The sequence below is a fragment of the Myxocyprinus asiaticus genome, chromosome 4 (genome assembly GCF_019703515.2).
Source record: "Myxocyprinus asiaticus isolate MX2 ecotype Aquarium Trade chromosome 4, UBuf_Myxa_2, whole genome shotgun sequence".
Taxonomy (NCBI): domain Eukaryota; kingdom Metazoa; phylum Chordata; class Actinopteri; order Cypriniformes; family Catostomidae; genus Myxocyprinus; species Myxocyprinus asiaticus.
Window position 1 is genome coordinate 62,826,391 of NC_059347.1, and position 24,180 is coordinate 62,850,570.

Genomic DNA, 24,180 nt, shown 5'->3' on the forward strand with positions numbered 1-24,180 from the left:
TATTGAATGTTGAAGTTTAATTTGCTGAAGTTTAAAATCTCAGAACTATTATTTTCTCTGGCTGGCATTCAGTCTCTACAAGTATATCTGACTGCAGCTTGCAGAACGTCCAGGGCTGCGTTTCCCAAAAGCATCGCAAGCTTAAGTTGATCGTAGAGACCATTAGGGCCAATGTTTTCTACAATGCGAAGCGATGCGGCAGCTTGCCCAGTTCAGAAAATCCGCTTCTGTGTTTATTATGCATCACACATAATGAATGAGCGGCACTTCACCACGATCAGTTTCTGTGTTAGGATGTGCAGTTAAGTCGATCATGCACCTCCTGAACATTTTTATATTTATAACAATTTATAAAAGTTGAACGTTTATAACAATTACACTCAAACTAATGATAAGAAATGTCACCTTTAAATATGTTGTTATTTTAGTGTGAATTTACTCCAGAAGCTGTTTCTCTGATTTTCTATCATGATCATCGGATCCCTCTTGTTTGAACGAGTCTTGTGACGGTGCAAGCGTTTATTTGCTCGTGTCTTTCAGTATTAATGCACGTTTAGATGAGCGGAAGAAGAAATAGTTCCCATCCTGCACAAGTATTTACTAATATATCCTAATTCTTTTTATTTCACTTTGAAGCTTATGATTATTGTTCATGTTCAGAGAAAGAAGATGGAGCCGAGTATGGCTGCTGCGTTGCGAGCTCCGACACAACATAGTAATGTTTTGTTTGTTTTGTTCACAATTCTTATGTTTTTTGTCTTGGATGTTGTCTGCCTTATTGTCTACGACAGACAAACACTTTTGGACATTGGTTCAGCAATTTCACACCGTAAACCGGACTTCAAATTCCTCAATGCCGACCCGCTGTTTACAAACACGCAAGCGGAGCCCTTTGTCTGGGCAGCACGGCCGCGGAAACGCAGGAGGAAAAGGGGAAACAGAGCCGGCGTTCTCATCAGAGTAAGACGCCGCGCAAATCGACCCCCGCTACCCACTATTCTACTGGCAAATGTTCAGTCTCTGGATAACAAGCTCTGCGAGTTGAAAGCGCGGATCTCTTTCCAACGAGATACAAGGGACTGCTGTATTATCTGCCTTACGGAAACTTGGATGTCTGCGGAGATTCCAGACTCAGCCATTGAACCCGCGGGGTTCTCCGTGCACCGAGCGGACAGCGCGAAAGACCTCTCAGGTAAAAGCAGAGGTGGTGGTGTATGTTTTATGATCAACAAATCCTGGTGTGATCAGAGGAACATACATTCTATCGAGTCTTTCTGCTCTCCTGATCTGGAATTTCTTATGCTTCTGTGTCGACCATTCTGGCTACCGAGGGAATTCACAGTGGTCATTATCACAGCTGTGTACATCCCCCCACAAGCCGACACAGACCGGGCACTCAAGGAACTGTATGGGATTATAAGTGAGCAGGAAACCGCGCACCCTGAGGCCACGTTTGTTGTGACCGGGGACTTTAATAAAGCCAGTTTAAAATCAGTCGCACCAAAATATCACCAGCACATTAGTTTCAACACACGAGGGGACCGGGTTTTGGACCATTGCTACTCTCCCTTCCGGGATGGCCACAGATCCCTCCCCCGCCCACCATTTGGCAAATCGGACCACTCTTCCATTCTGCTTCTGCCCGCTTACAGGCAGAAACTGAAACAGGAAGCACCCACCCTCAGAACGATCCAGTGCTGGTCGGACCAATCAGATTCTACGCTACAAGACTGTTTTGATCACACGGACTGGGAGATGTTCCGGTCCGCCTCTGATGACGACATCGAGCTTTACACTGATAGCGTAAAGTGCTTCATCAGAACGTGCGTAGAGAATGTGGTTCCGACCAGAACAGTACGAATCTATCCGAATCAGAAACCTTGGATTAATAGCGATGTTCGCGCGACACTTAATGTGCGGACTTCCGCTTTTAATTCCGGGAGCGCGGAGGAGCATAAACAAGCCAGTTATGCCCTCCGAAAAACAGAACAGCAAAACACCAGTACAGGAACAAGATTGAAGGACAGTTTAACACCACCAACTCTAGAAGCATGTGGCAGGGAATTAACATCATCACGGACTTTAAAGGGAATAAAAACTCCGCCATGAACACCGCTGCCTCTCTCCCGGATGAGCTAAATACTTTTTATGCTCGTTTCGAGGGAAATAACACCGCCCTCGCGGAGAGAGCTCTCGCGGCTGAAGCTACAGAGGTTAGTTCACTCTCCGTCTCTGTAGCGGATGTAACCCGATCCTTCCGACGGGTGAATATCCGCAAAGCCGCGGGCCCAGACGGCATTCCGGGCCGCGTCATCAGCGCGTGTGCGAACCAGCTGGCTGGTGTTTTTACGGACATTTTCAACCTTTCCCTCTCTTTGTCTGTAGTCCCCACATGCTTTAAAACATCCACCATTGTGCCTGTTCCAAAACAATCAAAAATAACTTGTTTAAATGACTGGCGTCCTGTTGCTCTGACCCCCATCATCAGCAAATGCTTTGAGAGACTAATCAGAGACTATATCTGCTCTGTGCTGCCTCCATCACTAGACCAACTGCAGTTTGCTTACCACAACAACCGCTCCACTGATGATGCCATTGCATCTACAATACACACTGCTCTCTCCCACCTGGAAAAAAAAGAACACTTATGTGAGAATGTTGTTTGTAGACTACAGCTCAGCATTCAACACCATAGTGCCCTCCAAGCTAGATGAGAAACTCCGGGCTCTGGGCTTAAACAGCTCGCTGTGCAGCTGGATCCTGGACTTCCTGTCAAGCAGACGCCAGGTGGTTAGAATAGGCAGCAACATCTCCTCATCACTGACCCTCAACACTGGAGCCCCACAGGGTTGTGTTCTCAGCCCACTACTGTATTCCTTGTACACACATGACTGTGTGGCAACACATAGCTCCAATGCCATCATTAAGTTTGCTGATGACACGACAGTGGTAGGTCTGATCACTGACAATGATGAAACAGCCTACAGAGAGGAGGTGCTCACTCTGACACACTGGTGTCAGGAGCACAACCTCTCCCTCAACGTCAGCAAGACAAAGGAGCTTGTGGTGGACTTCAGAAGGAAAGACAGAGAACACAGTCCCATCACCATCAATGGAGCACCAGTGGAGAGAGTCAGCAGCTTCAAGTTCCTGGGTGTCCACATCACTGAGGAACTCACATGGTCCATCCACACTGAAGTCGTTGTGAAGAAGGCTCATCAGCGCCTCTTCTTCCTGAGACGGCTGAGGAAGTTTGGAATGAACCGCCACATCCTCACACGGTTCTACACCTGCACCGTAGAGAGCATCCTGACTGGCTGCATCTCCGCCTGGTACGGCAATAGCACCGCCCACAACCGCAAAGCACTGCAAAGGGTGGTGCGAACTGCCAGACACATCATCGGAGGTGAGCTTCTCTCCCTCCAGGAAATATATACAAGGCGGTGTGTGAAAAAAGCTCGGAGGATCATCAGAGACTCCAGCCACCCGAGCCATGGGCTGTTCTCACTGCTACCATCAGGTAGGCGGTATTGCAGCATCAGGACCCGCACCAGCCGACTCCATGATAGCTTCTTCCCCCAAGCAATCAGACTTCTGAACTCTTGATCTCCCACGATCAAAATACATCAGCACTGCACTTTATTACTCTTACTCTTATATCTCACACCGGACTGTCATAAATTATATTATTATTATTATATTATGTTCTCTCTTAACAACTGACTATCAACAGACAGCCTGAATGTCAATACAGTACAATACTGTACATTCTATACATATATATATACTTCTTTATATATTTTTATTTTTCATTTTTTATTGAATAATGTGTATCTATATAGTGTGTATTGTATACTGTACAGTGTATGTTATTATTTTTATATTGTGTTGTGTGTAATTATGTGTATAACAGATGTTTAAATTGTGTTGTGTTAATTTGATGTTATTGTAAATTGGTATATGTCTCATCACTGTCACGACTGCTATGTTGATCGGAACTGCACCCAAGAATTTCACACACCATTGCACTTGTGTATATGGTTGTGTGACAAAAAAGTGATTTGATTTGATTCATGGTAACCAAATCATAATAAAAAAAATGTTAGAATCAGTATTTTAGTGTGAGGATCGATATTTTTGATACAACATCAGTATCGGATCCGCCCATCTCTATTCAGGACGCCTTTCTCCTATCGTGTGAAGTTTCAGGAAGTTAAAAAGAAATGGACACCGTGCTAGTTGCGTTAATTTCTTTTAACGCTTTAAACAAAAAACAAAAATAAAAAAATATTAATTACATTTCCCAGCCCTAATAGTCAGATTATAATAATTTTGGTACAGCTGACTATGAATGTGATTCACTTAATGATGTCAGACACAGTACTGAATGCAGATCATCAGTCAGTCGTGTGTCTATCATGGAGGAGAATTCATAGAGAAATTATTTTTAAGCAGCATGAATCTTTTAAGCTCTACAGTGTGTTTGGTTTCAATTCACACAGCTGGGAATATGTGATTTGATTATTTTTGTCCCTGTTTTCTTCTCAGAAATAAAAACAGAAGCCAAAACAGTCATTATGTTAATGGTGCTGCAGTGGTAGTTTGTGTGAAGTGTGTTTGTGATTGTTTAAACTTCATTGATGGATTCGAAAAGTCTCAAATAATCCATAAAAAATCAGAAAAGCGGCCATGATCCTGAATGTAACAGTAACGTTGTCTCAGTAATAGATGATTATAGTTGTACTTCAAAAATACTTTCAGTGTAAGAATTCTTCCAATAGCACCATGACATTAGTGAGCAATGATACTCATAATTACAGAGATTAGTCTCTAAACAAAATAATACCGTCAATAATATAGTAAACATTTAATTTTTACAATGGTAACAGTGTCTGAATGTGAGTGTTTTGAAATCTGATGGTTCATGTAAACTGAAGGCGATATTGTCACATCAGTCTGTCTTTATCTTCTGGATTGAGTCACATGTTTAAGATTCACTGTTTGTTTTAATGATGAGCATGTGGGCTGGATAATATTTTCACAATGACATCATGACACTGTTTGGCCTCAAGTAAAGCAGATTCACTCACTGATCCTCGTGTGTTTATGTGATCATCTGTCAATACTCCAACACATCTACTTCACATTCTTCAACAGAACTATTTTCCACTTTGATTTTTCCAAATAGGGTGAAACAAATGAAACCTCTCTTGTGTTACTCTGTAATTGTATTTCTATACTGTAGCCCTAAAGTCTTTGAATTGTTTTCTCTGTTTCAGGTGAGCATGTCATAATGCACAGACACGCCACTCTTCCCCACCTGTCTCGTTGACGTTTGCCGATCGCTCGTCTCCGCACATCATGTCCATCGCGCTCAAGCAAGTGTTTAACAAAGACAAAACGTTCCGGCCCAAGCGTAAGTTTGAGCCGGGCACGCAACGCTTCGAGCTGCACAAACGGGCGCAGGTGTCGCTCAGCTCTGGTGTGGATCTGAAAGCGGCCGTGCAGCTGCCTCACGGTGAGGATCTCAATGACTGGGTTGCTGTTCACGTGGTGGACTTCTTCAACCGAATCAACCTCATCTACGGGACTGTGTGTGAGTACTGCACAGAGAAGAGCTGCCCGGTGATGTCCGGCGGACCGCGCTACGAGTACAGATGGCAGGATGAACACAAGTACAAGAAACCCACTGCGCTGCCCGCTCCGCAGTACATGAACAAGCTGATGGACTGGATCGAGATGCAGATCAATAATGAAGAGATTTTCCCCACCAGCATCGGTGAGTGTGACCATTAATGTCACTGAAATGTTCTGACTGTGTGTTTTATAGCGAAGCTGAAATTGCATTTGCAGACACGTTTAAGAGTACTTTCTTTCTATAGTGCTTGATTTGGTCCGGCCCTGACAGCGATGTTTCTTTTTTGTTTTATCTAACCACAGTTATTTGAGATAACCGTGAATTATGCACTTTAAATTAAGATCTCATTTTTGCTATTCAGAGAAGGGAATTTGAAGTGAATATTGTAATGCCGTGAACGCCACATTTTTGTGTCTCATCATCCGATGCAGTAGTGCATTATGTGAGCACTCCAAATGATCTCTGACCGTCTGACCGAGCTGCACCGTGGGCCGCACTCCAGAGCACATGAAGATTACACGGTTGAACACAAGTGACATTCTGTATGTGTAAAGTTGTGTTGGTAAATCTAAAGGGTCAGTAGACAGTGAAGCTGGCATCTTGTCCTGAGTGATTATCTATTTATAACGGGCAACTGTTGCCACTCACTGTTATACTCACATACAGCCTAAATGACAAGCATTTAAAAAGTACATTTGCTTCACTGATGTTAAATTGCTGTGTTTTGCTGTGCAGATCAACAACAAACTTCAACACAAACAAACAAACAAACATAAAAAAAAACACAAAACTGGGGGCCTGGGTAGCTCAGTGGTAAAATATGCTGGCTACCACCCCTGGAGTTCGCTAGTTCAAATCCCAAGGTGTGCTGAGTGACTCCAGCCAGGTCTCCTAAGCAACCAAATTGGCCCAGTTGCTAGGGAGGGTAGAGTCACATGGGATAACCTCCTCGTGGTCACTATAATGTGGTTCGTTCTCGGTGGGGCGCATGGTGAGTTGAGCGCGGATGGCGTGGTGGATGGCGTGAAGCCTCCACTCGCGCTATGTCTCCGTGGCAACGCGCTCAACAAGCCACATGATAAGATGCGTGGGTTGATGGTCTCAGATGTGGAGGCAACTGAGATTAATCCTCCACCACCTGGACTGAGGCGAATCACTACGCCACCACGAGGACTTAAAAGCGCATTGGGAATTGGGCATTACAAACTGGGTGAAAAAGGGGATAAATCCAAAAAAAAAAAAAAAACACAAAACTACATCAATCAGACATCACCATCAGTCTTTTTCCAGCTGTAGTGTTGAGATGTTCCCATGTGTAATTATGTGCTTAACATGAAACATCACACATGCGGTGACCCTATAACCTGAACACTTGTGACCTTTCACCTGTAGTCCAGTCAACCATTCATTCACCAGAAGAACAAACACTCTTTCACACATTTTCACCAGTTCTTTAATATTTACTGTGAATATAAAAATTGAGATTTGTTGTTACTAACAGCTGACCCTTCACTAAGCTTCGCCCTTCTTGGCAACCGTTGCTTGCTCTGACAGACTCTGCAGAACTCCCCATTGGAATGAATGGCAGATTGCAGTGAACAGCGTGTTGTTTGGCTAAATATTCTCATAAACTGAATGGGTAATATTCTTATGTGGGCTGGAATGAAGGGTGATATTGCAAAGAATTTGTACATAATAGTTTTTTTTTGTGAAAGAAATTGTTAAATTACACCGTAATGTGATTGAAAACTGTGGGGACTGTGAATCAGAATCAGTGGAGGTCCGTGAGGGAATTATCTGGGGAGGCAAATATGTAAATCAGTATTGAAAGATCAAACCAATGAAATATTGCAATGTTTTTTAAATGTTTTTTGCTGGTAATTATGTTTCAGATTATCAACCCAACACTTGTCAATACAATAAACGATTGGAACAAATAATGCGTGCCATCGACTGACAATGAACAATGCAAACATTTATAAACGAATGGAGGGCTCTTACTCCATTTAGAGTAACATCTACTCACCTAATACAGTATGTGAAGCAGAACTCTATCCTCAGCTGCTTCAGTGAGTCGAAGTTAGATATGATCCTGTCGTTCGGTCTTATATTTATCTTAATATTTACCTCTGATAATGATTGGTTATGAATGCAGGAGGCAAATGAAATTATATTTTGCCTCCGTTTGCATTTTCAGGCATTTTCTGGATGGAAGCAGATGATGTTTCATCATGTGAATATCCATTTTGATTGGTCAGTTTACTATCAAGAGGAGGGTTAATGCCGTCAGCCTCCTCTGGCATTCACACTGATTCATACAGTGATTAAACTCACATGGGCTTCTGTGCATGAAAGACAAATAAATAGAAATAACACATATTGAGTTGTGTACGTTAGTAAGAAAATTGATTAAAATGACAGTTAATTTGATCACTTTTGTTATGCTCATTTTGAATAATGTTTGAGGAGGCTCAGCCTCCCTTGTCTCCTCTGACTGGCCGCCACTGATCAGAATCGAGGCAGACAATCATCACAGTCACATGTATCATTTGATGGTGATTCCACTCCTGATAACATTAGTGTAAGTGAACAGAACTGCTCATAATGTCTCATAACACACTCACTTTGATGAAATGAACTTTTTATCACCTTTACTATGACCTGAATCAGTACATTTATGAATTAAAGTTATAATTCGCCCAAAAATGAAAATTCTCTCATTTACTCACCCTCATGCCATCCCAGATGTGTTTGACTTTCTTTCTTCTGCTGAACACAAATTAAGATTTTTAGAAGAATATTTCAATTCTGTAGGTCCATGCAATGCAAGTGAATGGTGATCAGAACTTTGAAGCTCCAAAAAGCACATAAAGGCAGCATAAAAGTAATACATAAGACTCCAGTGGCTTAATCCATGTCTTCAGAAGTGATATGATAGGTGTAGGTGAGAAACAGTTAAATATTCAAGTCCTTTTGTACTCTAAATTCTCTTACCTGCTCATTCAGTCTCTAACTTTTACTTTCATATTCTTGTTGTGTTTTTGGCGATTCACATTCTTCATGCATATCACCACCTACTGGTCAGGGAGGAGAATTTATAGTAAAAAAGGTAGTGGTGCACCGATCAGGAAATTTGATGCCGATACCGATTTTTAAAAAAGTGCCCTTTGCCACACTTTTGCAAGTTATATTCTGCAGTTATATGTTTATGCCCCACACAGTTAAATTACGGTAACACTTTACAAAAAGGTTCCATTTGTTAACAATTTAACAACATTACTGTAGTTAACATGAACTTAATGTTAGTTACAACATGTACTAATACATTTTTAAAATCAAAAGTTGTATTTGTTAACATTAGTTAATGCACTATGAACTATAACATTACAATTAATAAATGCTATAAAAATATATTGTTCATTGTTTGTTTATGATACCTAATGCATTAACTAATGTTAAAGAAATGAAACCTTTTTATAAAGTATTACCAAAATTACAGTAAAATTACACTAATTGTGAATTGCTAACTTTTATTAGTTTTGAAACCGTTATGAATAGTTCTGTTGTCAATATCAAAAGGTCATTGTGACACACTGGCAACCGGTGAAAACATCCTGGTTACTTTTGTAACCTCCGTTCCCTGATGGAGGGAACGAGATGTTGTGTCGATGTAGCGACACTAGGGGTCACTCTTGGGAGCCCCAAACGCCTCTGCTTTTTGAAAAAAGGCCAATGGGAATTGCCGAGTGGAATTTGCATGCCACTCCCCCGGACATACGGTATAAAAGGAGCTGGTATGCAACCACTCATTCAGATTTTCTCTTCGGAGCGAGCGGTTGCATTCAGTGCACTGAATTCAATTCTCCCTTCCGTTCACCTCAAACTGCTGGATTTACGGCTCATTTCAGCGGCTTCTCCCCCTCTGCACCCGTGGAGTGCAGAGAATGCCCCTAGGTGCTTCGGCAGAGCAAAACAAAGAGTATATTCTAAAAGAGCGGCACATGGAATGTCTTTTTAAAGATGTCTTTCCGTTTGTGTGTTATTCCTGGTTGCGGTCGTTATCTCTCCGCTTCTGACGGCCACGATCACTGTCTTACGTGTCTGGGCGCTGCCTACGCGGAGACATCGTTCGTGGATGGGTCTTGTCCTCATTGCGAGAACATGACCATGGCAACGTTGTAGTAGCGGCTTGCTTTTGTATGAAAGCAAGCCACCCCAGCGTCTCTCCGCCTCAGTCCTTCTACCTACGGGTATGAGGCCACGTCGGTTAGCACTGGGGGCGATTTGGGGACTTCAATGGGAGCACCTCTGCTGGGTAACCCCCCACAGACCACCCATTCCTCAGCACACTCGCTTGCCCCGGTCGGGCTCTCGGATGAGACCGCCGGCTCTTCTCGGGGTGAGTTCGACCTCTTATTCGGGGCCCGGGAAGACGATGAGTTATCGAGCGCAGCATCGGAGAGCGGGCTCGTCCAGTCTGACGCGGAGGCTTTAGCTGGGCTTCCTCCTTCGGGTATGGTCGCCCAGTCTCAGGCTGACACAGAGATGACCGACGTGCTTTCCCGGGCAGCCGCAAGCGTCGGGCTAGAGTGGAACCCTCCAATCTCCCCTGAAACCCTCACGGCTTGATGATTGGTGATTTTTTTCGTTTTTTATTTTTAATAAATTTGCAAAGATTTCAAACAGACTTCTTTCATGTTGTCATTATGGGGTATTGTTTGTGGAATTTTGAGGAAAATAATGAATTTAATCCATTTTGGAATAAGGCTGTAACATAACAAAATGTGGAAAAAGTGAAGCGCTGTGAATACTTTCCGGATGCACTGTAGATCTAGTGGGGTCGGAGACGAATAATAAAATATCATCTGTGTAAAGCAAAAGCTTATGCACCACACCTCCCGCCACCACCCCTTAAAAATCATTATATGATAAAAGGTGTAGTCCCTCCCAGATGGATTCAGAAGTCTCCAAATGTCTTTAAGACCAAGCTTTTTACACATCCTCTGTAATGTCAACATTGCTTTACATGGTCTACACACCTTTGCATCACTATGATCAAGGACCGGATCCACTAAAAGATTGAAGTCTCCACCCAAACCATATCATGAAGGATCCCAGCAGCTTGTAGCTTCCCCTCAAGATCTTTAAAAAAGTTCTGATCATCAACGTTGGGTGCATAAATATTAGCCAAAATCAGATTTTGCCCCCGTATTTCAGCCAAAACAACAATGATTCTTCCTAAATTATCGTAACTTTATTTGAGACATTTAAATGGTAAATACTTATCAGTGACGCTGTGTGAGGAGCGGACGTGGGACGTTGCTAGTTTTGATGCTATTTGTGTCATAAACCGGTGAGATTCAATACACCCTGATTCTTGACTGTTCTAGGAAGACAATATGTCAAAGAATTCAAAACCCTCGGGCTCTGGAGACATTAAAAGACACTCATGTGCTCAGGCTGATTCCCCGCAGCGGCAGGCCGGAAGCCCCGGACTCAATTCGGATGGTGAACTGAAAGAAATCCGGTGTGAATTGATGAAGGTGTCATCAGTGCTGACGAAGGTTGTTGCAGACTTGGAGGATTTGACTGTAATACGTCGAGTGATTACTTCCATGGAGACAAAGTTCTCTGAGTTGGTTACAAGATTGTCAGACGTCGAAAGACAGATTGATTATCTGAAGTCATCGGAGACGGAATTAGCTGCTAATCCTCTAGTGACCAAGGCAGACTTGCAACGCGTTTGGGAAAAACTGGAGGATTTGGAGAATCGTAATCGACGAAACAACGTCCAAATTGTTGGAATTCCTGAGCATGAGGAAGGCAGAGATATAGTGAAATTCCTAGATGCGCTCTTCCCGAGTCTGCTCAACATAACGGGCCATAAGCTGGAAATTGAACGAGCTCACAGAGTCCCGGCTCGTAGATTCGCTGAGGGAGACCGGCCCCGATCAATTCTGGCCAAATTTCTGAGATCATCTGATAAAGATCTTGTGTTACGCGAGGCGAGGAGCAAAGGAAAGCTTTCTTGGAAGAACCACAGCATTTTCTTGTTCCCAGACTTTGCGAATTAGACGAGAAAAACGTGAACAATTCAGGGAATGCAAGAATCTCTTACATCAACGGAAGGTCACTTTTGCACTGATGTTTCCGGACAAACTGAGAATAGATATTAAGGATGGATGTAGAGAATTTACATGCCCACAGCAAGCACTGTCCTTTATAAAATCATTGGAGTGAATAAGCCATTTGTTGATTTTCATGTTGCCGCCTAGTGGACCGACTCATTAAACATACACTCGACTGCCCGAGGAAGCTTGGCGCCTTTTCCGTTTCTTTTTGTGCTGGTTCCACCTAGCGGCTGGAGTTTGTTTTGTGTAATATCATTTCTTCGGGGCAGTTTATGGCTGAATCTCCTCGTTTTGGGTGCTTATGCCTCCTGTTGGCTGGAGTTGGTTTTGTTGAATATTTCTTGCAGGACATTGGAGTGAGTTTGACTGCCCGAAGAACTGAACTGAACTTTTTTTTTTTGTGCTTGTTCTGCTAGCGGCTGGAGCTTGTTTTGTGGAGGAACACACTTTGAGACAATTAAATGGATGAATCTACATGTTTTTTGTTTGTTTATTCCGCTTATGGGTTGGAGTTTGTTTTTTTAGATTATCTTCTGTTGTGTAATTCAGTTTTACAAATTTTTGTATAGAAGCACCGGACTTGAGCAATCCGACGGCAAAGTTGTCACGGGGGCTCTCGTAGGCATACGTGGACTTTTTGAGTTTAGAGGGATGGACGCCGGTTGGCGCTGTCGTGCATGGGGTTAATGCACATGATTTTCTTTTTTCTGTTTGTTTGGTTCTGGGGGAAGTTCTGGGGTTAATTGTTGTACTAATGTCGGAATGTGGACTTTATCATTTTAGTTTTGACACACAATCTATTTTTTCTTATGTTAAAATATCAAATGTTAATATGAGTGGATTATCTCTCTCCACGTGGAATGTGAATACATTGGGGCACCCCATAAAAAGAAAGAAGGTTATTTCTTTTCTTAAACATAAGAAATATGATATTGTGTTTCTTCAAGAAACGCATCTTTCCCCGCAGGATGCTGAAAATTTGGGAATAAATGGGGTGGACATGTTTTCTTGAGTGCTGGCTCAAGTAAGAGCAGGGAAGTCATTACACTAAGTAAATATTTATTATTACTATTATTATTATTTTTTATGTATTTATTTATTTTATATATATATATAATATATAATTTTTATTTTTTTATTTTTATTTTTTTTATCTGCGTGTGTACTTGGACTTTGGCCACAGGGATGTTTGTTGGGGGTCAGGGTAGGGCTGGGGATCAGGAGGGGGGAAGGGAAGCAATGGGGTTTAATGGTTGACTCTGTATATGAATGGTTTGCTTTGTTGTGTGTCATGTTGAGAAGCAACCAATACAAATTTTAATCTGAAAATGGTAAATACTTATCAGTGTGATTACTCCCCTGCTCTTACTCAAACCAGCACTACAAAACACATGCCCATCCCATGCCCTGCCAAGTTTTTCAGCTTCCTGTAAAGAAAGTGCGTTTCATGAAGGAACACTATATCAAATTTTTTATGCTTAAGAAAAGATACAACCTTCGTTCTTTTTATAGGGTGCCCCAGCCCATTAACATTCCATGTGGAGAGAATATTTTACCTATATTGAAGTGTGACATATTGACATGCAAAGAAAAATTGTGTACCCAAGGCTAAATTATATAGACCACTATCCAACATTGATGAAACCATAACATCCTTAATAACCCACAGAACAGAAAAAAAGTGCTTTAACCATACACATAACAGTCCCAACTGGTGTCCATCGCTCGGAAATCCGATGGTCCATGCAGGCTCACGAGACTTTCTGCAACACTATTGCTACCAGATTGCTCAATTTGGGTGCATATACAGGTTAAACAGAAGTGGTGCAAGAATTGAGCCTTGCGGGACTCCACACATCATGGATGTCCACTCAGATTCATAGTTGCCTATGTTCACATAATAACCCCTCGCTTCTAGATATGACCTGAACCAGCTGAGGACCATCCCAGAGAGCCCTACCCAGTATTTCAATCTGTCTTGGAGAATGTTATGGTCAACAGTGTCAAATGTAGCACTGAGATCCAGTAAAATACCAGCACTGATATTTTGCCTGAATCAGTATTTAGCCAGATATAATTGTATTATCTTTATGTGTGCCATCTCTGTGCTGTGATGCTGTCAAAAACCAGATTAGAAATTGTCAGCAGGTCGATGTTTTAAGATGCTTTACTGTTTCTTCCAGGGTTTTGCCATCAATTGCCTTAAAATCAGACACACTGTATAATTTCTGAAATTGTTGTGGTGGATGCTGTTTAACCTCAGCGCAACATGAGGATGAGCTGATTGCCATTCTGATGTCATTGATTTTTTTTTTACTGAAAAAATATGCAAACTCATTACATTTGCTGTCAGAGAGCATTTCACAGGGAACCTGTGTTGGTGGGTCAGTTAGTCTCTCTACAATAGCAAAAAGAGTCCAGGTGTTGTTTATATTGCTGTTTATAATGTTGGAGAAGAACGTCTTTCTAGCTGTGCCTAGTTCCAAATTAAAAGCATGAAGTCTGTCTCTATAAATATTTATAGATAACTCCACATTCGTTTCGCTTTTCTGCAGTTCCTTTTCATGCTTTGCACTGCTGTTGTGTTTCTCCAAGGTGCTTTACATCTGCCAGTAATTGTCCTGACCTTTACAGGAGCTATGCCATCAATACAATTTTTAACTTCAGAGTTAAAGTTATCAAGGAGAACATCATCACAGTCTGCGGATATACTTGGTGTCATAGATACATTTTTCATAAATGAGACCCTAACCTTTTCAAAAATGAGTATTCTCCTTTATGTACCTCTTTTCGACAGAGACATTTACATTTATGCATTTGGCAGACGCTTTTATCCAAAGTGACTTACAGTGCATTTATTACAGGGACAATCCCCCCCAAGCAACCTGGAGTTAATTGCCTCACTCAAGGACACAATTGTGGTGGCTGTGGGGATCGAACCAGCATCCTTCTGCTTACTAGTGCTGTGTTTTAGCCCCCCCACTCAGAGCTAACTTCAGCGGGTGGAGAAATCAGTAGATCAAAGAAAATACAGAAATGGTCAGATAGTGCTACATCCTTAATAACAGTGGATGAAATGTTTAGACCCTTACTAATTAGCAGATCTAGAGTGTGGCTGCGAGTGTGTGTGGGTCCAATTACATGCTGTCAAGTCAAAAAAGTATTTAAAACAGTTATGAGTTCTTTGGCAGTTTTGTTTTCAGGATTATCTATATGGATATTAAAATCCCATGCAATAATAAAACAGTCAAATTCAGATGAAATTGCTGATAAAAGTTCTGTAAAATCATCAATAAATGAAGATTAGTATTTTGGAGGCCTATAAATAATTATAAATAGAATGCGTAGAGCACCTTTTAGTATTATACTTAAATACTCAAAGGACAAGTAATCACGAAGTGACAATTGCTTGCAATGAAAGACATCTTTGAACAGAGCAGCTACTGTGTTCCTCTACCTCTTCAACTAGCTCTGCAGATACTCATAAAAGTTTGGAAGGGCTGATTCATTGAGGACTGTTGCACTGCAGCTGTTATCTAACCAAGTTTAATCTAGAAACATAAAATTCAGGTTATTTGTGGTGATGAGATTATTGAATAAAAATTCCTTGTTTTTAATTGAGCGGATGTTTAAAAGTGCTAATTTAACAGTATATGTTTTTGGCTCCATAGTAATCTCAGATTGACATCTAATAGGCAACAGATTAGACAGGTTTGCTGTATGTCTTGAGATGGCCTTAGTCTTTCTATCACTTGACACAACAGATATAGAGAAAGCTACAGGCACATATCACTGACAGCTGTTATCAGTTGTTTGCTGTTCACCCAGAGCAGATGAAGGACGGTATGGGCCCTGGCATTGTAGCAGCGGCCAGAGAGCGCTCTCTGAGGGAGGGTGAGCTGGGCCCACAGGCTTTGGTGGTAAAGGGGCCCGTCATTTTTTGACTGATATCTGGAGGCTCGCAGCAATGGAGTGGGAGAGCTTTGTTCCAGCATACACTAGCTCCTCCATTTTTCAGCTCAGAAGAGATGACATTGATGAGAGGAAGAGTGTGTGAGGTGAGAGGGCTGTGGCTCTGGTGTTTCTGGAGGCTGAAGTATGTTATCTTGGCTCCATTGACTTTCTTCAGTCCTGTATCTTGGAGTCATTCTAATTAGTCACATTCCAACTGTAGAACACTCACTGGGTGGGGCTCAGGCTGGTTTGTGTCCCTGAGTAGTGGATGTTTTGGCTGTGCTGTCATTATTTTCCTTGTGGTGTGTGTTGACCAAATGTCCGTCCAGGTGGTGAAGTGTGGTCCTGTGTTCATCCAGACACTGTGGTGGTGTTTATGTGCCATTGAGGTTGAGTGGATTGGCACACTTTTCAGATGGATGAAGGAGAGATAAATAGATATTATCCTTTAGCACACTTGCACCAAGGTTGTTTGGGTGGAGGCCATCTGATTTAAACAGTTCTCTTTGACTCCAGAAAAGATTGAATTTGTCAGTGTAGTTCAGTCCTCTCATGTTGCAAGTTTTTTGCAGCCATGTGTTTAGACAGAGTAACCAAGAAAACATATTTGTTCCTCGGGCTGGGAGTGGTCCACTGATGAATGATTGAACTTTCACTTTCCCAAGTGTTTCAAAAGTTTAATGAAATCCCTCTTCAGAAGTTCTGACTGCTCTTTTCAAATATCATTTTTCCTGACATATATAATAACCTGATTCAGTCTTATGATTCATCAGAATGTTCAGTAGTTCCTTATTTACCTCAGAAACTGTTGCTTGAGGAAGGCAGCAAGTGGTAGTAGCCCTGCTACCAATGTTTCTGATAATGGAGTCCCCCACTATCAGAGTGCTCGGCTTGGCTGTGGTCTCAGCCTAATGCCACTACCTGCTCAAACTTGAGTGCCTGCTGGCTGTAATATTAGCTAATGGCTGATGTAATCTATGCCTGGTCACATATGGGGTTACTTCCTCCACATTCATTAATGGTTCAGATCTATTTTCAAGATGTATCGGGTGTGGAAGAATACCAGAATTGGTTAGTGGAGTCATATCTGGAGTGGAAGATGCCAATGCTGCAATATGCGATGCTTGTGACTGTCTGGGATGTCGAGCACCTTTGGGTCTAGCTCCCTGTTTATGCCATTGATTTTTGCTCTCACTTTCATCAGTCACTTTTGCCACCTGTTCTTCTGGTTTTTCTAAGCTCAGTATAGCCTGTCGAGGAACGTTAGATTCACACTGTTTCTGTTGCCGATGGCTCGCTGCACGAGTGTTTGTAGCTTGCTAGCCTGCATAGCATTGCTTATTCTTATATGTTCATCATTTTATTCTTTGCTATTTTACCGCATGCTTTGGGTTTTCCGCTTTTCTACGGTTTCATCTGTGTATTATACCGCGCATACCGCGCATACCTGTTTCTCTTGGTTTTTTCTTTCCTCTTTTTTCCACTTGTCTCCATCTCACGTCTCGACTGCATGCATTCATTTTCTCCACTTTGTTTTACACTGATTATTGCATCAATCTCAAACATCTGCTGATTAGGAACCACATCGATCTCAAATCCTCGCCGCACAGGAACAACCATAACAACAACAACAAACAATTGCGGTAAGTCATGGCATCCGCTGATGTTATTTCTTCCTGCATTACATGCCACATGTTTGCTATAGCTTCTTCCATCAGCAGTGAGGGATTCACATGTGATAAATGTAAGGAATTAGTTAATGAGTTAGAGACATGCATCCGAACACTAGTGGAGGTCAGTGAGAAAGAGAAGCCGGTAGATACAGTTTCGGATGCAGGTAGAACAGCAACCAACACACACACTTTGGTTCTGGCTCTAGAGCCCCCGCAGCAGGGTGATTGGGTGACGTCTCGGTGGCATACTTGCTCACTAAAGCGACACCACTCTCCCGTTCTTGTTAGGGTTTTCAATCGATTCTCCCCACTCAGTGATGCATCCACTGAGAATCATGTTGAAAGAGCCTTAATAATTGGTGATTCTATTGTAAGGTACGTGGAAATAGAGACTCCAGCCACTATTTTTAAATGCATTTGGGGTGCCAGAGTCTGATATCAGATCAAATTTACAGGTGCTGTCTAATGCTAAATGTAGATTTTAGAAAATTGTTATTTATGTCACTAATGATATCCGGCTTCGCCAGTCAGAGATCACTAGAGATACTGTTAAAGAGGTGTGTGAACTTGCAAAAACTATGTCAGACACTGTAATATACTCTAGCCCCCTCTCTGCTCGTCGTGGTGATGAGGTTTATAGTAGATTAATGTCACTGAATGGCTGGATGTCTGAGAAGTGTCTGGAGAATAGAATAGGATTTATAGGCAATTGGAAGAGTTTTTGGGGTAGACCTGACCTGCTAAAGAGAGATGGACTCCATCCCTCAAGGGAAGGTGCCGCTCTCCTCTCTTGTAATTTGGCTCATAGTCTTAATAGTGGTAGTATTTGACTAGCTGGGGCCCAGATCAGGAAGCAGACGAACTGGCTAATCCGAATGTCTGCAAACTGCCTTGAGACATCACACAGGTCACATAAACTACAACACATAGAGACTGTATCACCTAGATATCATATAGAGACTGTGTCTGTTCCCCGAACTACCAAACACAAAACTCTCACTAAGTAATTAAAAAAAAATTGATTAAGGTCAAACTGAAAAAAAAAATAAATAAAAAAAATTTGAAGATAAATATCATATCAAAGGTAGGTCTACTAAACATTAGATGTCTTTCAACCAAAACACTAATTGTAAATGAAATTATTACAGATCATAGTTTGGATGTGCTCTGTTTGACTGAAACCTGTCTTAAACCGGATGAATATATTAGTTTAAATGAATCTACTCCCCCAGGTTATTGTTATAAACATGAGCCTCGTCTGAAGGGTCGAGGAGGAGGTGTTGCTACAATTTACAGTGAAGTTTTTGGTGTTACTCAGAGGACAGGATATAAGTTTAAGTCTTTTGAACTAATAATGCTTAATATGACACCGTCAGATATAAATAAAAAATCTCTGTCGTCTTTTGCCCTTGCTACAGTAGATAGATCACCCGGGCCTTACTCTTGTTTCCTTGGTGAATGTAGATAGAGCTTTAATTGTTGGTGACTTCAACATTCACATAGATAATGAAAATGACACATTGGGATTAGCATGTATTGATATTCTCAACTATATTGGAGTCAGACAAAATGTGACAGGATCAACTCATCACCATAATCATATGCTAGATTTAATTCTGTCATATGGAGTTGATGTTGATACTATAGAAATTCTGCCGCAGAGCGATGACATCTCAGATCATTACCTCGTCTCTTGTATGCTACGATCAGCTAATGTTACTCAATCTACACCACGCTATCATTCAGGTAGAACTATTCTTTCGACCACTAAAGATAGCTTCACTAATAATCTTCCAGATCGATCTCATATACTCAGTAAGACAAAAAGTCTAGAAGAACTTGATGTAATAACAGAAAATATAAATACAGACTTCTCTAGCACTCTTGATAGTGTCTCACCCCTTGGATTAAAGAAAATTAAAGAAAATAGCCCCGCACCATGGTACAATGATCACACTCATGCTCTCAAGAGAGCAGCTTGGAAAATGGAGTGCAAGTGGAAGAATACAAAATTAGAGGTATTTTGCGGTGTATGGAAGGATAGTGTCTGTAGCTACAGACAGGTACTAAAAACTGTCAGGTCAGCATATTTTAGTAAACTAATAGAAAATAACCACAACAGTCCTAGGTGTTTATTCAGTACTGTGGCTAAATTGGTTAGGAATAACGCATCGACTGGACCAGATATTCTGTCACAGCACAATAGTAATGACTTCATGAATTTATTTACTGGTAAAATTGAAATAATCAGAAATAAAATTGGAACTATGCAATCATCTGTCACAGCACTTCAGAAAACAGTGTCTCATAATTTTCCTTATGAGCAACTTCAATCCTTCGCTGTCATAGTTCATGAAGAGCAAACAAAACTTATCAAAAAATCAAAAGCCACAACATGTATGTTAGATCCAATTCCAACTAAGTTCTTAAAAGAGGTATTCCCTGTAATCTCAGAATGTCATCTTAATATTATTAACTCCTCGCTATCCTTAGGAAATGTCCCAAAAAACTTTAAAATGGCAGTTATCAAACAGCTTATTAAGAAGCCACAGATTGATCCTGGAGAATTGGCAAATTACACACGATTTCAAATCTACCATTTATGTCAAAAATACTAGAAAAGGTAGTGTCCTCCCAACTATGTAAATGAACAATTTCAGTCAGGATTTAGGCCCCGTCACAGCACAGAGACTGCACTTATCAGAGTTACTAATGACTTGCTCTTATCATCTGATCACGGCTGCATTTCACTTATAGTGCTTTTAGATCTTAGTGCTGCCTTCGGCACAATGGATCATGACATTCTCTTGAATAGGCTGGAGAATTATGTTGGCATTTGTGGAGTTGCATTAGCATGGTTTAGGTCCTATTTAGCAGACTGCTACCACTTTGTCTGTGTAAACGAGAAATTGTTAAATCAAACAAAAATTAAGTATGGAGTGCCACAGGGATCAGTTTTAGGGCCTTTTACATGCTTCCCCTGGGAGATATTATCAGGAATCATGGAATAAGTTTCCACTATTATGCCGACGATACCCAACTTTATATTTCTTCTAAACCCAACAAAAATTCACAATTCTCCAAATTAGCAGAGTGTATCAATGAAATACAAGACTGGATGGCCAGAAATGTCCTTCTACTCAGTTCTGACAAAACAGAGATACTAATTTTTGGACCAAAAACCTCTAAAAACAAGCTACTAAAATATAATTTGACTCTCGATGGATGTACTGTTACGTCATCATCTTCAGCAAAGAACTTTATATTTGTTATAGGTGTTATATTTGATACCAAATCAAATCAAATCAAATCACTTTATTGTCACACAGCCATATACACAAGTGCAATGGTGTGTGAAATTCTTGGGTGCAGTTCCGATCAACATAGCAGTCGTGACAGTGATGAGACATATACCAATTTACAATAACATCAAATTAACACAACACAATTTAAACATCTGTTATACACATAATTACACTCAACAATATACAAATAATAACATACACTGTACAGTATACAATACGCACTATATAGATACACATTATTCAATAAAAAATGAAAAATAAAAATATATAAAGAAGTATATATATATAGAATGTACAGTATTGTACTGTATTGACATTCAGGCTGTCGGTTGATAGTCAGTTGTTAAGAGAGAACATAATATAATAATAATAATATAATTTATGACAGTCCGGTGTGAGATATAAGAGTAAGAGTAATAAAGTGCAGTGCTGATGTATTTTGATCGTGGGAGATCAAGAGTTCAAAAGTCTGATTGCTTGGGGGAAGAAGCTATCATGGAGTCGGCTGGTGCGGGTCCTGATGCTGCGATACCGCCTACCTGATGGTAGCAGTGAGAACAGCCCATGGCTCGGGTGGCTGGAGTCTCTGATGATCCTCCGAGCTTTTTTCACACACCGCCTTGTATGTATTTCCTGGAGGGAGGGAAGCTCACCTCCGATGATGTGTCTGGCAGTTCGCACCACCCTTTGCAGTGCTTTGCGGTTGTGGGCGGTGCTACTGCCGTACCAGGCGGAGATGCAGCCAGTCAGGATGCTCTCCACGGTGCAGGTGTAGAACTGTGTGAGGATGTGGCGGTTCATTCCAAACTTCCTCAGCCGTCTCAGGAAGAAGAGGCGCTGATGAGCCTTCTTCACAACGACTTCAGTGTGGATGGACCATGTGAGTTCCTCAGTGATGTGGACACCCAGGAACTTGAAGCTGCTGACTCTCTCCACTGGTGCTCCATTGATGGTGATGGGACTGTGTTCTCTGTCTTTTCTTCTGAAGTCCACCACAAGCTCCTTTGTCTTACTGACGTTGAGGGAGAGGTTGTGCTCCTGACACCAGTGTGTCAGAGTGTGCACCTCCTCTCTGTAGGCTGTTTCATCATTGTCAGTGATCAGACCTACCACCGTCGTGTCATCAGCAAACTTAATGATGGCATTGGAGCTATGTGTTGCCACACAGTCATGTGTGTACAAGGAATACAGTAGTGGGCTGAGAACACAGCCCTGCGGGGCTCTAGTGTTGAGGGTCAGTGATGAGGAGATGTTGCTGCCTATTCTAACCACCTGGCGTCTGCTTGACAGGAAGTCCAGGATCCAGCTGCACAGCGAGCTGTTTAAGCCCAGAGCCCGGAGTTTCTCATCTAGCTTGGAGGGCACTATGGTGTTGAATGCTGAGCTGTAGTCTACAAACAGCATTCTCACATAAGTGTTCTTTTTTTCCAGGTGGGAGAGAGCAGTGTGTATTGTAGATGCAATGGCATCATCAGTGGAGCGGTTGTTGCAGTAAGCAAACTGCAGCGGGTCAAGAGAGAGTGGCAATACAGAGCAGATGTAATCTCTGATTAGTCTCTCAAAACATTTGCTGATGATGGGGGTCAGAGCAACAGGACGCCAGTCATTTAAACAAGTTATTTTTGATTGTTTTGGAACAGGCACAATGGTGGATGTTTTAAAGCATGTGGGGACTACAGACAAAGAGAGGGAAAGGTTGAAAATGTCCGTAAAAACACCAGCCAGCTGGTTCGCACACGCTCTGATGACGCGGCCCGGAATGCCATCTGGGCCCGCGGCTTTGCGGATATTCACCCGTCGGAAGGATCGGGTTACATCCGCTACAGAGATGGAGAGTGAACTAACCTCTGTAGCTTCAGCTGCGAGAGCTCTCTCTGCGAGGGCGGTGTTATTTCCCTCGAAACGAGCATAAAAAGTATTTAGCTCATCCGGTAGAGAGGCAGCGGTGTTCATGGCGGAGTTTTTATTCCCTTTAAAGTCCGTGATGATGTTAATTCCCTGCCACATGCTTCTAGAGTTGGTGGTGTTAAACTGTCCTTCAATCTTACTCCTGTACTGGCGTTTTGCAGTTCTGATAGTTTTTCGGAGGGCATAACTGGCTTGTTTATGCTCCTCCACGTTCCCGGAATTAAAAGCGGAGGTCCGCACATTAAGTGCCACGCGAACATCGCTATTGATGCATGGTTTCTGATTCGGATAGATTCGTACAGTTCTGGTCGGAACAACGTCCTCTACGCACGTTCTGATGAAACACATTACGCTATCAGCGTAAAGCTCGATGTCGTCATCAGAGGCGGACCGGAACATCTCCCAGTCCATGTGATCAAAACAGTCTTGTAGCGTAGAATCTGATTGGTCTGACCAGCACTGGATCGTTCTGAGGGTGGGTGCTTCCTGTTTCAATTTCTGCCTGTAAGCGGGCAGAAGCAGAATGGAAGAGTGGTCCGATTTGCCAAATGGTGGGCGGGTGAGGGATTTGTAGCCATCCCGGAACGGAGAGTAGCAATGGTCCAAAACCCGGTCCCCTCGTGTTGAAACTAATGTGCTGGTGATATTTTGGTGCGACTGATTTTAAACTGGCTTTATTAAAGTCCCCGGTCACAACGAACGTGGCCTCAGGATGCGCGGTTTCCTGCTCACTTATAATCCCATACAGTTCCTTGAGTGCCCGGTCTGTGTCGGCTTGTGGGGGGATGTACACAGCTGTGATAATGACCGCTGTGAATTCCCTCGGTAGCCAGAATGGTCGACACAGAAGCATAAGAAATTCCAGATCAGGAGAGCAGAAAGACTTGATAGAATGTACGTTCCTCTGATCACACCAGGATTTGTTGATCATAAAACATACACCACCTCCTCTGCTTTTACCTGAGAGGTCTTTCGCTCTGTCCGCTCGGTGCACGGAGAACCCAGCGGGTTCAATGGCTGAGTCTGGAATCTCCGCAGACATCCAAGTTTCTGTTAGGCAGATAATGCAGCAGTCCCTTGTATTTCGTTGGAAAGAGATCCGCGCTTTCAGCTCGCAGAGCTTGTTATCCAGAGACTGAACATTCGCCAGTAGAATAGTGGGTAGCGGGGGTCGATTTGCGCGGCGTCTTACTCTGATGAGAACGCCGGCTCTGTTTCCCCTTTTCCTCCTGCGTTTTCGTGGCCGTGCTGCCCAGACAAAGGACTCCGCTTGCGTGTTTGTAAACAGCGGGTCGGCATTGAGGAATGTGAAGTCCGGTTTATGGTGTGAGATTGCTGAACCAATGTCCAAAAGTGTTTGTCTGTCGTAGACAATAAGGCAGACAACATCCAAGACAAAAAAAATAAGAATTGTGAACAAAACAAACAAAACATTACTATGTTGTGTCGGAGCTCACAACGCAGCAGCCATACTCGGCGCCATCTTGAGTCCAATCTGTCCTTTGAAAATCAAATTTCCAATGTTTGTAGAACAGCATTCTTCCACCTAAGATATATTGCTAAATTACAAC

The 24,180-nt window shown here is 42.2% G+C and overlaps 1 protein-coding gene across 1 annotated transcript in view; it reads left to right on the forward strand.

Moving 5' to 3' along the window:
• LOC127433450 (MOB kinase activator 3B) overlaps window positions 1-24,180 on the forward strand; it is a 36,040-nt gene that overhangs the window by 6,461 nt on the left and 5,399 nt on the right. Inside the window, exon 2 of the mRNA XM_051685370.1 lies at window positions 5,280-5,779. Coding sequence (XP_051541330.1) covers window positions 5,362-5,779 — 418 coding nt within the window. The 5' untranslated portion in view covers window positions 5,280-5,361. The remainder of the gene's footprint in view (window positions 1-5,279; window positions 5,780-24,180) is intronic.